The sequence below is a fragment of the Dendropsophus ebraccatus genome, chromosome 14, assembly GCF_027789765.1.
Source record: "Dendropsophus ebraccatus isolate aDenEbr1 chromosome 14, aDenEbr1.pat, whole genome shotgun sequence".
Taxonomy (NCBI): domain Eukaryota; kingdom Metazoa; phylum Chordata; class Amphibia; order Anura; family Hylidae; genus Dendropsophus; species Dendropsophus ebraccatus.
The window spans coordinates 57176494-57191696 of NC_091467.1; the positions used below are offsets into that span (position 1 = coordinate 57176494).

Consider the following 15203-nt stretch of genomic DNA (forward strand, 5'->3'; position numbering starts at 1 on the left):
TTGCCCTCCAGTATATATATATATATATATATATATATATATATATATACTACCATATATACTAGGTATACTGTTACTTAGGGCCTGTACACACAGCAATACCCTGTATAGTCGGGAATCCATAGAGGCCTACTTTATGCTTCAATATAATTAAAGGGGTATACCGTTTAAACATAACTTTCCATATGTTGCTGCCTATGGTGAGACTAACAATTCCTTCCATACTTGTTTTTATCTATTTAGTCTCTTTCTCTCAGTTTTCAGCTGCTTTTCTTGCTACAGACACAAAAATCTGTGTGTGAACTTTTCTCTTATGGCCCTATTCCACGGAACGATTATCGTTCGTTTTCGGACGATATTGACCGCTAAGGACGATAATCGTTCCGTGGAATAGAGTGCAACGATCAGCCGACATCGTTCATGTCGGCTGATCGTTGCAGTCGCTTGTTTTTCAACATGTTGAAAAACAAGCGACTGATATAGCAGCGATCTGCTGCCGTCGCTCCGTTGAATAGGAGCATCGGCAGCAGACGCTGCTGTATCCTATGGGCTGCTTGGACGATCAGCGATCCTCCGAGCAGCCCCCCCGCAGCTCCCCGCCGCCCCTCCCGCACTCACCCGCTCGCTACAGCCGCGTTGAATAGCGGCGGCAGCGAGCGGCGAACGAGGAGCAAACGAGCGCTAATAGCGCTCGTTTGCTCCTCTAAAACGACCCGTGGAATAGGGCCATTACCCTCCCTTCTGAGACGGCTGATGTAAACAAGTCCCTATCTGCAACTTTTTTAATGCCGAGAGGGTTAATCACAGTGAGTTTATAAGAAACTTGACCTCAGATTATTCCTCCCAGCATTGCAAAGTAGCTGCAGAGTTGCAGATACAGCCAGATACACAAATTGTTTACATCAGCTGTCCCAGAAGGGAGGGGGGAAGAGGGGGAGACATAGAGAAAAGCTCACACACAGATTTTTGTGTCTTCAGCAGAAACCAGAAGCTCAGAATTGGGGGAAGGTGACTGAATAGATAATGACAATTATGGAAGAAATTGTTAGTCTCACCATGGGCAGCAACATATGGAAAGTTATGTTTGAGTGAAATATCCCTTTAAGTGCCCATATAAGTCTACTGATATACAACACACATCATGACCTCTGTGTGCCTGGATAGGCCTACCGCAGTCTATGGCCTTTATATTGCATATCCATCTAATACCGCTATGTTCATGGGTCCTCCTATTGTATTATTGTACTTATAGCTCAATTTGGTGTTGGGATACCCGTACTCATCCATATGGGACTACTTTTTTCATATGTAAGATAATTTCTACATAAGAGAATATGGTTTTATCCCTGGAAATATGATGCACAGAAAGACAAAGCAGTGGTGGAGTATACGGCTTGTATCTAGTATTTAGCCGGCCAGAGCGTAGCACCTGTACCCTTCAGCGTACACATCTATGGCATGAATATCTGACGTCAACCATTCAGCAGGATATAAGGCAGGGACATATGTGTAGGTGAATAATAACTCAGTCAGTGCTCAAGTTGATTGCAAGCTCTTGTGCAGGGTCACTAGTATAACAGCCTGTTATTCTGTGCTCTATCATACACCAGAGACAAGGACCTACCATGACCAATAAAATGCTTTACGGGCCAGGACATGTAGGGGGTACTGGGAGGGATGGACTTACCTCTGTTCCTCCTCTAGCTCCTCCTTTGTTAGCATTTTCTCAAAATCGCTACCCCGCAGTTTCCCTGGAAAGTATTTAAAGGATAATGCCTCATCGTCTGAAAATAGAAAGACAAAAAGGGAGTGACATGGAAATATCCAAAAATATGACCGTCACTCCCTACCATGTGAGTGGGGATGGGACACCAGAGAACAAATGGTTCCCAGCAGTAATATATATATATAGCCGTGATACACAGAGAACTTTACATCTGACTAAAACTATACATCAATTATCAATCAATTATCAATCATCAATTTGTAATTTACTATAAAAAAAAAAATCTCAAGCCTTCCAGTACGTATCAGCTGCTGTATGTTGTACAGGAAGTGGTGTATTCTTTCTAGTTTGACACAGTGCTCTCTGCAGCCATCACTGTCCATGTCAGTAACTGTCCAGAGCAGGAGCAAACCCCCACAGAAAACCTTTCCTGCTGTCTGACACCCAATGATTAGATTACCCCACCAAGGCCTGCTGGGTGGCTCAGTAAACCTTTATAGATATACTGGCCTTATGATGGGGTGAAGGTAGCATTAAAGAGGTTGTCCAGCAAAAAATCTTTTGCTTTCAAATCAACTGGTTTCAGAAAGTTACATAGATTTGTTATTTACTTTTATTTAAAAATCTCCAGTCTTTCAGTACTTATCAGCTTCTGTATGTCCTGCAGGAAGTGGTGTATTCTTTCCAGTCTGACACAGTGCTCTCTGCTGCCACCTCTGTCCGAGACAGGATCTGTCCAGAGCAGCAGCAAATTCCCATAGAAAACCTTTCTTGCTCTAAAAAGTTCCTGTCTGGGACAGAGGTGGCAGCAGAGAGCACAGACTGGAAAAAATACACTATTTCCTGCAGGACATACAGAAGCTTATAAGTCCTGGAAGACTTGAGATTTTCAAATAACAAATCTATAAAACTTTCTGAAACCAGTTGATTTGAAAGAAAATGATTTTCGCTGGAGTACTTTAAAATCTGAGCTCCTATAAGATATAAGCAGCACTACATGAGTTTCTTATATAGTGATAGTGTAAAGCCTTAGCACTGGGGCCCGGGAGCTTCTATGAGGAATAAAACAAATACTCTGTGGTTTATATTGCTTCACATTCCTTGAAATGCTTCTTCTTTTTGAAGTCTAAGTTAATACCCAGCGCTTTTCCATTAGTCTTTGATTTTACGTCTCAGGAGATATAACACATGATGTTCCATCCCATGCAGCCTCCTGACTACTGGAGTAACACCAAAGCTCCTAGTAGCTCGAGCTGTCTATTATATAAGTAGTCCTGGAATCACAGTCCAGCAGGGTATCTAAGCTCATGGCTTCCCCTATAGCTAAGATATGATGGAACCTGTATGTGGAGATATCGACCTCACACTGTGTTCACTCTTGCATTATTTAATTGTTGTCCAGAAGCCCTTTATTGCGTTAATGCAATGAAACATACCCTTAAAGGAGAAGTCCCATGAAGTAAAAAAATCGGTTGCAGGCAGGGGTGTGTGAGAACATAAATAATGTATACTTACCCGTCCCCATGCCATTGTATCGCCGCTCTCTGTGCAGTCACCGGAAGTAATTTTTGTCCAGGTTCTGTGTACATCACGGCCCTTCTGCTGCTGAAACGTCACAGTCCCGTTGATGGACTGCCCCCTCAACCAGTCAGTAACTGCTGTGTTGTCCCGCCCCTGTCACTGATTGGGCGAGAATGGGTAAGTATACTTCTTTATTATGTTCCTGGCAGTGGTGTAGCTACCATGATGGCAGATCACGCAGGTGCTACTGGGCCCAGGTCAGGCCCTGGCAAAGCATGGTTCCATCATGGTAGGCCACTCTCAGAGCCCTTTCCCAATCTCAACAGCACCACCACCCTGGGAGGCAATAACAGCCCCCCTTATACTTGCAGCACTCACCCCCCAAGGGGAGGGGCGGGAGGTGCTGTTAGTGGCATTTCTTCATTCTCTTTGCCTTCCCGGACCTGTCAGAGCACCTTCTGCCCGGCCCAGGACTGGCAGGGGGGGGCACGCACATGATTCATGGGGTGGCCCTATACAGTTTTTTGCTATGGGGCCTCCTAGCTACACCCTGGTTCCAGTACCTGTCTGTATACCTCTGATTTTTTTTTACTTTCATGGGACTTCTCCTTTTAAATGTATCCCCGCCCCCCCACCGTCAAAAACAATTATTGTCTGACCACAGCTGTCACTCTGCAGTGACAGCCTGCTCAGCCAATCACTGGCCTCAGTGTTGTCTCATCCCAGTCAGTGATTGGCTGAAGTGGCGGCTGCGGTCAGCGGGTGCCCCCTGAGCTCCTTGGTCGATCGTTGTCATTACTATACAGGGGAATATCTGTTTGATTCGGCAGATAATTGCTCCGTGTAATCGGGTATTTACATAGTCACCTATGGCCGTCCCTTCATGGGTAATCTGGGATATATATGGGTGGTTAACCTTGTGGGAGCTGCAATTGCAGGTATATATAATTTTATAAGAATTTGGCAGCAGGGGGCAGTACAAGAGGTCTTCTGATTTTAGAGAGGGGTGAAATGCTTAAAACGCTATTCTATCTTATATATTAGACGGAGTTACCCTTTAGCTGTCGGTGTGTTCGCTATGACTTGTGTACCACAGCAGGTAACTAAATTGCCATTCTCGGGAGCAGGGCCGGACTGGGGCTGAAAAGCAGCCCTGGCACACAAACCCCACCAGCCCACATATATATTCCCCACACATGTTGAGCAGAAATTTTTACATATGTGAAGTATTACTCCCTGCAGACTATAGAAGAGTATACAGCAGTGATATCCCATAGCAGATGTACATAGATGCTGAGAGTATACAGCAGTGGTCAGACAGTCACAGGTAGAATACAGAGCCATTACAGAGGATCTTTCCCCACTCCTGTCATTGTGCTGTTCCCCTATCCGACGCCTAAATAAATTATCTCAGACTGCTGACTAAATGGAATTCACAGACGCTGAAACAAATTCATAACCTGGACCCCCAAAAAATGTATGACACAGGCCTAAAATGCATACCCCAACATGTAACTTCACACCCCAGGCCACATTAACTTATACTGCAAACACCAAAGGAAACACAGATCCAAGACTGCCTCTCCCCACACAGCTCAATCCCCTCAACCTCCAATCTCTCGAGTGCACCTCCTCCGTACTCCTCCATTCTCTATAGTGTGCACCACCTCCGTACTCCTCCATTCTCTATAGTGTGCACCACCTCCGTACTCCTCCAATCTCTCGAGTGCACCTCCTCCGTACTCCTCCATTCTCTATAGTGTGTACCACCTCCGTACTCCTCCATTCTCTATAGTGTGCACCTCCTCCGTACTCCTCCATTCTCCATAGTGTGCACCCCCTCCGTACTCCTCCATTCTCTATAGTGTGCACCCCCTCTGTACTCCTCCATTCTCTATAGTGTGCACCCCCTCCGTACTCCTCCATTCTCCATAGTGTGCACCCCCTCCGTACTCCTCCATTCTCTATAGTGTGCACCTCCTCCAGGTAACACAGAGGGGACACAACCAGAGTGACACTGCCAGGAGCCACACTGTGTGACAATGTGAGTGCGATGTGCTGCATCACCGGCTCTCACACACACCTGTCCTAGCTGATCTGCCTCTTTCTTGCACAGTAAACGCTTAGGGGAAGATTTATGAAAGGGTGTAAATATACACCTGGTGTAAACTGCCCACAGCAACCAATCACAGCTCAGCTTCCAGCTCTAGTAAAATATAAGAGGAGCTGTGATTGGTTGCTGTGGGCAGTTTACACCACGTGTATATTTACATCCTTCTTCTATGCCCCATATTTTTCACTTCAAGTCCGATCTGTGCCCCATATATTTGATTAAAGCCCCTCTATGCTCCAATTACTAGTGTCCCCCCCACAGTGCCCCCACCAGAGAAAAAAACAAACAAACAACAACTCTCCTGTGACCCGTTCCTGCAGCTCCTCTCCCAGCAGCGCGTGTCTTTTCTCTATAAGGCATCAGTGTGACTTCTGGTGCTGCATGGTTTTGCTAATGGCATTGTAGTCCTAGTCCCACACACTACTTACCCCACCTGACCCCCCCCCCCCCACACACACACACACACTACCCCACCTTAAACCCCCCCCCCCCCCCCCCTAGGTAATTTTGACTACAGGGCGAATCTTGATAAAAGCAGTGTGTGTATTATGACATGGAGCAGTGTTACTCAACCTTTTTCAAATTGAGGCAAAAAAGTCATTCAGTGACTCACAGGTGACGTCTTCTTTGTTCTGAGGTGTCACTTTCCCTCTTCCTCTCCATCCGGCCCAGACCTCCATGATGATTTCTTGCAGCTACAATTCATCTCTTCTGAACCTGCCAGACAAACATCTTAGGTTCCGCACTTACAACAACTTCCACTTTTTTGTGTCATGTGCAGTAAAGTAGAGATGAGCGAACCGGCTGAGGTTTGGCTTTGTATGAACCTGAATTATCGGTTTCTGATTCCCGCTGTCTGGACGCTCCGTGGAGAGGATGGATACAGCCTGAGGACCGCCTGGAAAACTGGGATACAGCCATAGCCATAGGCTGTATCCCAGTTTTCCAGACAGTCCTCTGGCTGTATCCACCCGCTCCACGGAGCGTCCAGACAGCGGGAATCAGAAACCGATAATTCAGGTTCTTACAAACCCGAACCTCAGCCGATTTGCTCATCTCTACAGTAAAGTTAGTAGGTATGTGGGTTGCCCCCTGTATATAGAATCCCCTGCTGTGCTCCCATATAATAATAAGGCCACCTGTGCAGTGCCCCAATAGTAATAATCCCCCCTGTGCTGTCACCATAGTAATAATCCCCCCCCGTGCTCTGTCCCATAGTAGTTATCCCCCTGTGCTGTCCCCATAGTACTCCCCCTGTTCTGCACCCCCATAGTAATCCCCCCGTGCTGCACCCCCACAGTAATTCCCCCTGTGCTCTGCTCCATAATACAGCCCCCATTCCCCCCCCCCCCCCCCGCATTGCCAAATACAAACAAAAACATTATACTCACCTTATTCTGAAATACAGCGGGTCCTTCTCTCTTCTGATCTCCTCGCAGGCCGTATCCTCCCAATAAACTTGCGGTCCCGTGGGCTGTGGGTGGGCGGCACTATCGTCAGTCTGAGCATGATGTTTCGGAGGGGCGGCCGCTGACAGGGGCACACTAATTAAGACCCCCCCCCCACACACACACACTCACACACTACCCTACCTGACCCCCACACACACACTCACACATTAGCCCACCTAACAAATCCCCCCCACACTCACTACCCCACCTGACACTCCACACACACTCACACACTACCCCACCTGACAAATCCCCCACACACGCTCACACTACCCCACCTGACAAATCCCCCACTCACGCTCACACTACCCCACCTGACAAATCCCCCACACACGCTCACACTACCCCACCTGACAAATCCCCCACTCACGCTCACACTACCCCACCTGACAAATCCCCCACTCACACTACCCCACCTGACAAATCCCCCACATACGCTCACACTACCCCACTTGACAAATCTCCCACTCACACTATCCCACCTGACAAATCCCCCCACACATACTCACACTATCCCACCTGACAAATCCCCCCACACATACTCACACTATGCCACCTGACAAATCCCCCCCACACACACTCACACTATCCCACCTGACAACCCCCCCCACACACACTCACACTATCCCACCTGACAACCCCCCCCACACACTCACACTATCCCACCTGACAACCCCCCCCCCCCACACACTCACACTATGCCACCTGACAAATCCCCCCACACACACTCACACATTAGCCCACCTAACAAATCCCCCCCACACTCACTACCCCACCTGACACTCCACACACACTCACACACTACCCCACCTGACAAATCCCCCACACACGCTCACACTACCCCACCTGACAAATCCCCCACTCACGCTCACACTACCCCACCTGACAAATCCCCCACACACGCTCACACTACCCCACCTGACAAATCCCCCACTCACGCTCACACTACCCCACCTGACAAATCCCCCACTCACACTACCCCACCTGACAAATCCCCCACATACGCTCACACTATCCCACCTGACAAATCCCCCCACACATACTCACACTATCCCACCTGACAAATCCCCCACTCACACTACCCCACCTGACAAATCCCCCACATACGCTCACACTACCCCACCTGACAAATCCCCCCACACATACTCACACTATCCCACCTGACAAATCCCCCCACACACACTCACACTATCCCACCTGACAACCCCCCCCACACACTCACACTATCCCACCTGACAACCCCCCCCCCCCCCACACACTCACACTATGCCACCTGACAAATCCCCCCACACACACTCACACATTAGCCCACCTAACAAATCCCCCCCACACTCACTACCCCACCTGACACTCCACACACACTCACACACTACCCCACCTGACAAATCCCCCACACACGCTCACACTACCCCACCTGACAAATCCCCCACTCACGCTCACACTACCCCACCTGACAAATCCCCCACATACGCTCACACTATCCCACCTGACAAATCCCCCCACACACACTCACACTATCCCACCTGACAACCCCCCCCACACACTCACACTATCCCACCTGACAACCCCCCCCCCACACACACTCACACTATGCCACCTGACAAATCCCCCCACACACACTCACACTATCCCACCTGACAACCCCCCCCACACACACTCACACTCTCCCACCTGACAAATCCCCCCCTCCCCTCTCCACTCCTCCACCTGACAATCCCGCCCCTGCCACCGCCTCCCCCCGCCTGTCCGAATCGGCGCTTCTGCCACCTCACCCCTCCGTGGCCTGCTCCTTCCACCTCAGCACGCTTTTTTCCGTGCGGCCCGCTCCTTTCACCGCAGCCCGCCCCTGCTCCGGGCGTGCTCAACCAATCAATGTGGAACAGGAGCGTGGGGCCGCTGCGACTGGCTGTTGTGCATGTACAACGCATGCGCCACAGCCAGCTGCAGCGGCCCCACGCTCCTGCTCCGAGTTGATTGGATGAGCACGCCAGGAGCAGGGGCGGGCTGCAGTGGAAGGAGCGGGCCGGAAAGAGAGGAGCGGGCTGCGCGGTGGGAGGAGCGGGCCGCATCGGTGATTTTTTTTTTTTATTGTGCAACCCGGGCGGCCCACGGACTGGTAATCCGGCCAGCCCAGCGGGCATTTGCCCGGCTTGCCAGATTACCAGTCCGGGCCTGCTCGGGAGATCCACTCCAATAATAAGTGTTAGAGCACCTGGTGGCCATACACAGAGAGGAATAGGAGCATTCACACCCAGAATCCCCGGGGATCTCTCTCCATCATCCATTGTAGATAATCTGAGACAGCTCCCCGAGGATGCAGGGTGTGGAGGGGTGTAGATGTGCTCACTGCTACTTCTAGTCTTTGATGCTTTGATTGACACCTAAAAAAATACCGAAGATCAGTGATTCATGTATTGCCCAATAAAGCTGCTCCTGCCCTGGACAGAGGTGGCAGCAGAGAGCACTGTGTCAGACTGCAGAGAAAACACCACTTCCTGCAGGACATACAGAAGCTGATAAGTACTGGTCGACTTGAGATTATTAAATATAAATAATTTGCAAATTTATATAACTTTCTGAATATTTATGGCCCCTCCTTGGACCCGTCATGTCTGCCTCTGGTGATGTGCGGGAAAATGGCACATCATCGGGGTGGGGTAAGGCTGGCATTTGCTCCCCCCCCCCCCTCGCCTTCCACCAGTCATATGCCTAAGGCCACCACTGCGCCTATGCCTTTAACTACAGGCGCTCCTAATGAGCGTTTATAGATCAATGTGGTCCACTGACAGAACGAGGAGCCACTGGCTCCCAACTCTGCCAGCCACTCTTGTGGCAGGCCACTCTTTTTTTAAGGTGGGATGCCTACAGTGGTAGGTGAGGCTTATTACAGGTTGGATGCCTACAGGGGTGGGGAAGGCTTACTACAGGGAGGATGCTACATGAGGGAGGTTACTCTATGGGGAGGTTACCTGCAGGGGGAATTGGGTTGCCTGAATTGAGGGTTTTCCTACATGAAGGGGGATTGCCTTTGGGGGGATTGCCTATAGGGTGGGTATTACCTATACGGGGATTGCCTATAGTGGTGGGGGTGGGGGTGGTGGTTGAAATAGCCTACAACTGGATTGTGGGAGTGGAAGGTTGCTTCATGTGCCAGTGCTGCTTTTTAGCCCCAGTCCGGCCCTGTATGGGTATCAAGTGTATGGGGACCCTTAGGGCCCTATTCCATCGGACGATTATCATTCGCATAATCGTTAACGATAAACGATCCAAACGACCGCTATTACGAAAGACCTGAAATCGTTCACCCATTTACATGGAAAGATAATCGTTACTTATGATCGTTCTTGCGGTCGTCTTGTCGTCGCTATTGCGTTCGTCACTACTGCGAACGACCGAACGACTTCTTATTCAATGCGAACGAACGAGCAACGATAAAAATAGGTCCAGGTCTTATTAAACGATCAAAGATTTCTCGTTCGGTCGTTAGTCGTTAACTGCTATTCAAACGAACGATTATCGTTTAGATTCGAACGATTTAACGATAATCTGAACGATAATCGCCCGGTGGAATAGGGCCCTTAGAGTGTGAATGGGACCAGCAGCAATACTTATCCCAGCTGGGATAAACACAAAAAAAATGCAAGCACAATTGGTGTAAAACCTTTAAGGGCATCACAGGCCCTTAAAGAGCTGGTCTGAAGGGTCTAGAACTATGGAGCCACCGTGGTTCACAGCAAATGTTGTGTTGGAGGGTGAAGTTCTCAGCTGTATGCCCTATATGTAGTAATGCTGACCAGGACAGAGTGGCTTGTTGGTGCCCCCACTTGGCATATGCCCATCTTATGGCCATGCATATCCCATATCTGCCCCTGGTATGTATTGTCCCATTGCAGTGACATCATCTCTGGCTCCGATGCAAGGTAACACTACGAAGCTTATGTCATCACATTTACTTTCTGTGATCATGCACTCTGGCATAGAAATGGTCAGCTAGGTAGAGAACCCGTCTTTGAATTCTCCATAGTTTTTTCTTTTAGGCTGACAACCATGCCATTGTGTGGATCAGAAGGGCTCCATTTATGGGGTCACTGGCTCTACCGACACCTCCGCAATTTTGTACACAAAGCTTCATCTGAGCTTTCTCATTAGTGTCTGCTTGTTAGCAAACAGACTGGCGGTGCCCACTAAGGGAAGCCGTGCCAACGGACCTGTGGGCGTCTACATCTCCGCTCCTCAGAAACAGGAGACGCTCTCTCTGAGCCGCAGTCACTAAACATACATCTGATTATTAAATCCCATTTGCCTTGATACATGTGGCAGCAGACGTGTGTCCAGACTGGGACAACAATTCAGGGATTGCTAGCTTAGTTAGCTGGAGATTATTCTGGCTGATAAACCGTAAACTGTAAACCGTGTCATTGGCGAACATAGGGGGGACATTTATCAAACATGGTGTAAAGTGAAACTGGCTCAGTTGCCCCTAGCAACCAATCAGATTCCACCTTTAATTTTCCAAAGAGTCTGTGAGGAATGAAAAGTGGAATCTGATTGGTTGCTAGGGGCAACTGAGCCAGTTTCTCTTTACACCATGTTTGATAAATCTCCCCCATTGAGTCTGAATAATTTGCTGAGCATTGTGGAGTTGTTGCATGACCTAACTTTAGGGTTACACAGGGATTTTGGAGAAAACGGGTGTTGTACTGGGTGGATTGTTCTGTGTCGCAGCTAAGGGGGTTGTGTTGAGACCCACAAGTGATTTCGACTGCTGGAATGGATTTTCTTGGGACAATTAGGGGTATTCAGGAGCTGGTGTCTCTGGTGTGTGACACGTGGCACCCAGAGTAAATATCTCTTGATCTTCGCCAATTAGGGGTTGTCACATGACCATCTTTACTTATCCAAGCTGCAATGCAACATGGTCACAGACAAATTCTCAGCTGATATCTCCTCATGTTATAGGGCCAGCGATCAGTCATAGTTGGCTGATCCCTCAATTGTGACAATTCAAAAAGTTATCGTCTGTCAGCTGCACATCTCCCTTTGTAATAGGAGATGTGCAACTGACAGCTAAATAAGGCAAAGAGCAGCACAAACAATCTAGCATCTGTAGTTCTGGTCACATGATCATGGAGCTGTGTAATAGGCTCTATAAAACGTGGCCTGGGACATGTAATGCACCCTTAAAGGGAATGTATCACCTACATTTTCTTTTACTGATTAGAGTTAGATACTAAAAAATATTCTTTTATTCCAATCTGTTTCTATTTTCTGACAGTATTTTTTTATTATTTCACTATTTGTACATTGTTATGTTGGGCTGCCATATTGTCTGGGCTGTTCTAAACAGCATTCAGTGATATGCTTTACAGCAAGCCTCATGGACATAGACAATAGACAGAGTCTGTGAGAAAAATGGGAAACATTACTGAACACGCTCTGTGACCTTTGAAGAGGTCATTCCACAGGGAGCTGCTATTGTCTCCTCTATCTACCGGTGTCACATGTCGTTGCAATGCTGTACAGATCACTTTACAGCAGCCTCCTCTTATCAACACAGACACAACAGGAAGTCTCAGCTGAGTTTTAGCCCCAGTGGTGAGAATGGGAACTGCAAGATCTCAGGATAATTTTATAATATAGATAGAATAATGGAAAATTAGAAAAAATGTCAACAAAAAGTCTTTAAAAAAATATTTAACATAAAAACATTATTTAAACAATAAGTCATTTTCTGATGACACATTCCCTTTAAGAGACACCCATAACTGGGATGTACAGGAATGAATAAAGGAGAGATTGCAACATAGGTACAGTATAACGTAGTTTCCAGTGTTGGCCTTTGTGGTGGCAACCTATGCAAGCAAACAGAGTCCATTAGTCACCAATGGTCTAGTAGCCGTGGCTTATTACTGCCATAATTTTCATCATTTATTTTATAGCAGTACTGTTTTAATTGGGCACTGTTTGTACTGTTGTTTGATTGTTTTATATATGGATCTGTCCACTACACAGAACATAAAAACATCAGAAAATAGGCTAATTTAAAACACAGTTGTTATGGCACCATAGAGACCGGAGGGCAGGATGTTCTACATGAAAACAATAGCCTGAGAATCTCGCTCACCTGCGTCATCTGCTTCATTGATCTTTAAAATCTTATCACTTTCTGTTTCAAAGTCTTCTTCCTGCAAGAAAAACATGGACATGAATAAAGTAGTTCCATTCTCGTGGCTCATGTGCAATTCAGGGCTGCTATTTAAACTCAGCCAGGTCTGTCACTCATTGCCTGAGTGTCAATGTTCTTTGTGCATTCCCTGATTACGTTCTGTCTGGCTGCTCTTCCTCTTTCCCACTTTGATCCCTGTCTAATACTTTAAGTTTTTGTGGCTCTAGTCCCAGTCTAGACTTTTAGATACTTCTATGATCTGCTACTAGTACTTATGGTATAACTGCTGGTCCTGGCTACTTCTAAGCAGACTTCTAGGCACTACGTTTGGTACCTGCAATGTTACGCCATATTATGATCCAGCCTGTCTCTAGATTCTGTCTTCTTCTGGTAAGAACCCAACCCCACAGTGGCTTAGCTACCATAAAGGCAGGGTAGGCAGTTGCTATGGTGCCTGTGCAGGAGGGGGGCCTGGGTGAGAAGGTAAGATCATGTGTCCTTCTGCTTAATCCCTTATGTACTGCAGTGTGTAAGTGACCCAATGTTACCTTACATGCTGCAACACAAAAAAGGGTTAACAAGCAGAAGACAAAGATCTCTGCTTTACTGCACTGATAACCTCTGACCTCTGTAGGAAATGAAAATGTGCAGAGGTCAGGGGTTATCAGTGCACCAGCAGTAAAAAATATATATATATATATATATATATATATATATATATATATATATATATATATATTTATATATATATATATATATATTGCTTTGTGTTGTGCGTAGGGGAGGGGGGCCCCTTAAAGATTTTTGCTATGTGGCCCCGTGAATCCTAGCTACGTCCCTGCAACCCCGATCAATTATTTTAGTGGTCAAACACGAACAAACAAGGAAAGAGGTCATCTCCCCCAGCACCTGTATTGTCCAGCTCCAGATCATGTGGGAAAGAGGGTGGGGTGCAGGAGTCCTGGCGTTAGTTAGACGCTGTATTCATGTAGAACGGATAAGGCAAGGTTTAGAAGGTCAGCATTTCCATGTAAGAAGAAAGATTAAAACATAACTTTTAATTCATTAGTGCAATGTTAAAACCAACGTGTTTCGCGCCATATCGCTTCATCATGGTGACCATGATGAATGACCATGGGAGTGCTGACCTTCTAAACCTTGCCTGATCCGTTCTACAGTTATTTTAGTACTTGTGTAATGCGTTTGGATCTAATCATGTTAGGATTTTATGTAATTTGCCATGGGCACACCTAGGTGGAATCAGGCTATAAATACTTTGTACCTCTCATTAACTATGGACATATAGAATGATAATTTTCCTATATAACAATAATTATATCAGATGATAAAGGCTATGTTAGCTAAAACACGTCCACCATGTACCTGCTTTATTTACACTGAATAAATAAGCATTTCTTCATTAGGTGAGTGCCGAGATTCTTTTTTTGTATATGAAAGGTGACCTCAATAGCGACCCTCAATAGCGACCCTAATCTTTCCTGAATCACCCTCAGAGCTCTATGTGCTCACTTCTCCATTCAGATATCCACTAGTTCTTTATTTATAACACATCTCTTGATAGGATCAAAGAATAATGACCCCGGTAGAGTCACAATGCAGTTCGCCCCGTTCTTCTGCTATTGTTCTTGGGTGTTCAGCTGTTACTTGTTCCAATAAATCATTGTATTTATTAGCATGTTAATATAGGGACAGACCATTTTTATGTAATGAAGACATGCACAGGACTAGGTATTGTAGCGTCAGGTCCACAAACCCAAGCCCACAATTGTAACTGAAAATCGGCCAGGCCCACTTACCATACGGGGAAAATTTTATGATTAAATGTCACTGCAGCACAGACACTACTGAAGATCCCCATATACTATATAATGTTGTTGGACATACTACAATTCCCATCAGTTCCTGAATGTCTATAGCTGTCAGGGCATGCTGGGAGTTGTATTTTACAATCTATGGGGTTAGGTGTTATTGTTACAATACCCCAGAACTATGTAATATCCAACCCCCTAGATTGGGAACTACAACTACCATCATGCCCTGACAGCTATAGGCCTTCAGGAACTGTTGGATAATTCTGGGGTATCCATTTTACCTTAATTAAAAAAAAAAGTTCTTTGTTGGGAGAACTACAACTCCCAGCAGTCCCTAAAGGTCTATAGCTGTTAGGGCATGCTGGGAGGTGTAGTTCTGGGAGGTGTAGTTCTC

General features: G+C 46.9%; 1 protein-coding gene across 1 annotated transcript in view; it reads right to left on the reverse strand.

Moving 5' to 3' along the window:
* Positions 1-15203, reverse strand: part of MXRA7 (matrix remodeling associated 7) — a 35425-nt gene that overhangs the window by 6993 nt on the left and 13229 nt on the right. Inside the window, exons 2-3 of the mRNA XM_069951550.1 lie at positions 12936-12996; positions 1688-1784 (exon numbers count right to left, since the gene is read on the reverse strand). Coding sequence (XP_069807651.1) covers positions 1688-1784; positions 12936-12996 — 158 coding nt within the window. The remainder of the gene's footprint in view (positions 1-1687; positions 1785-12935; positions 12997-15203) is intronic.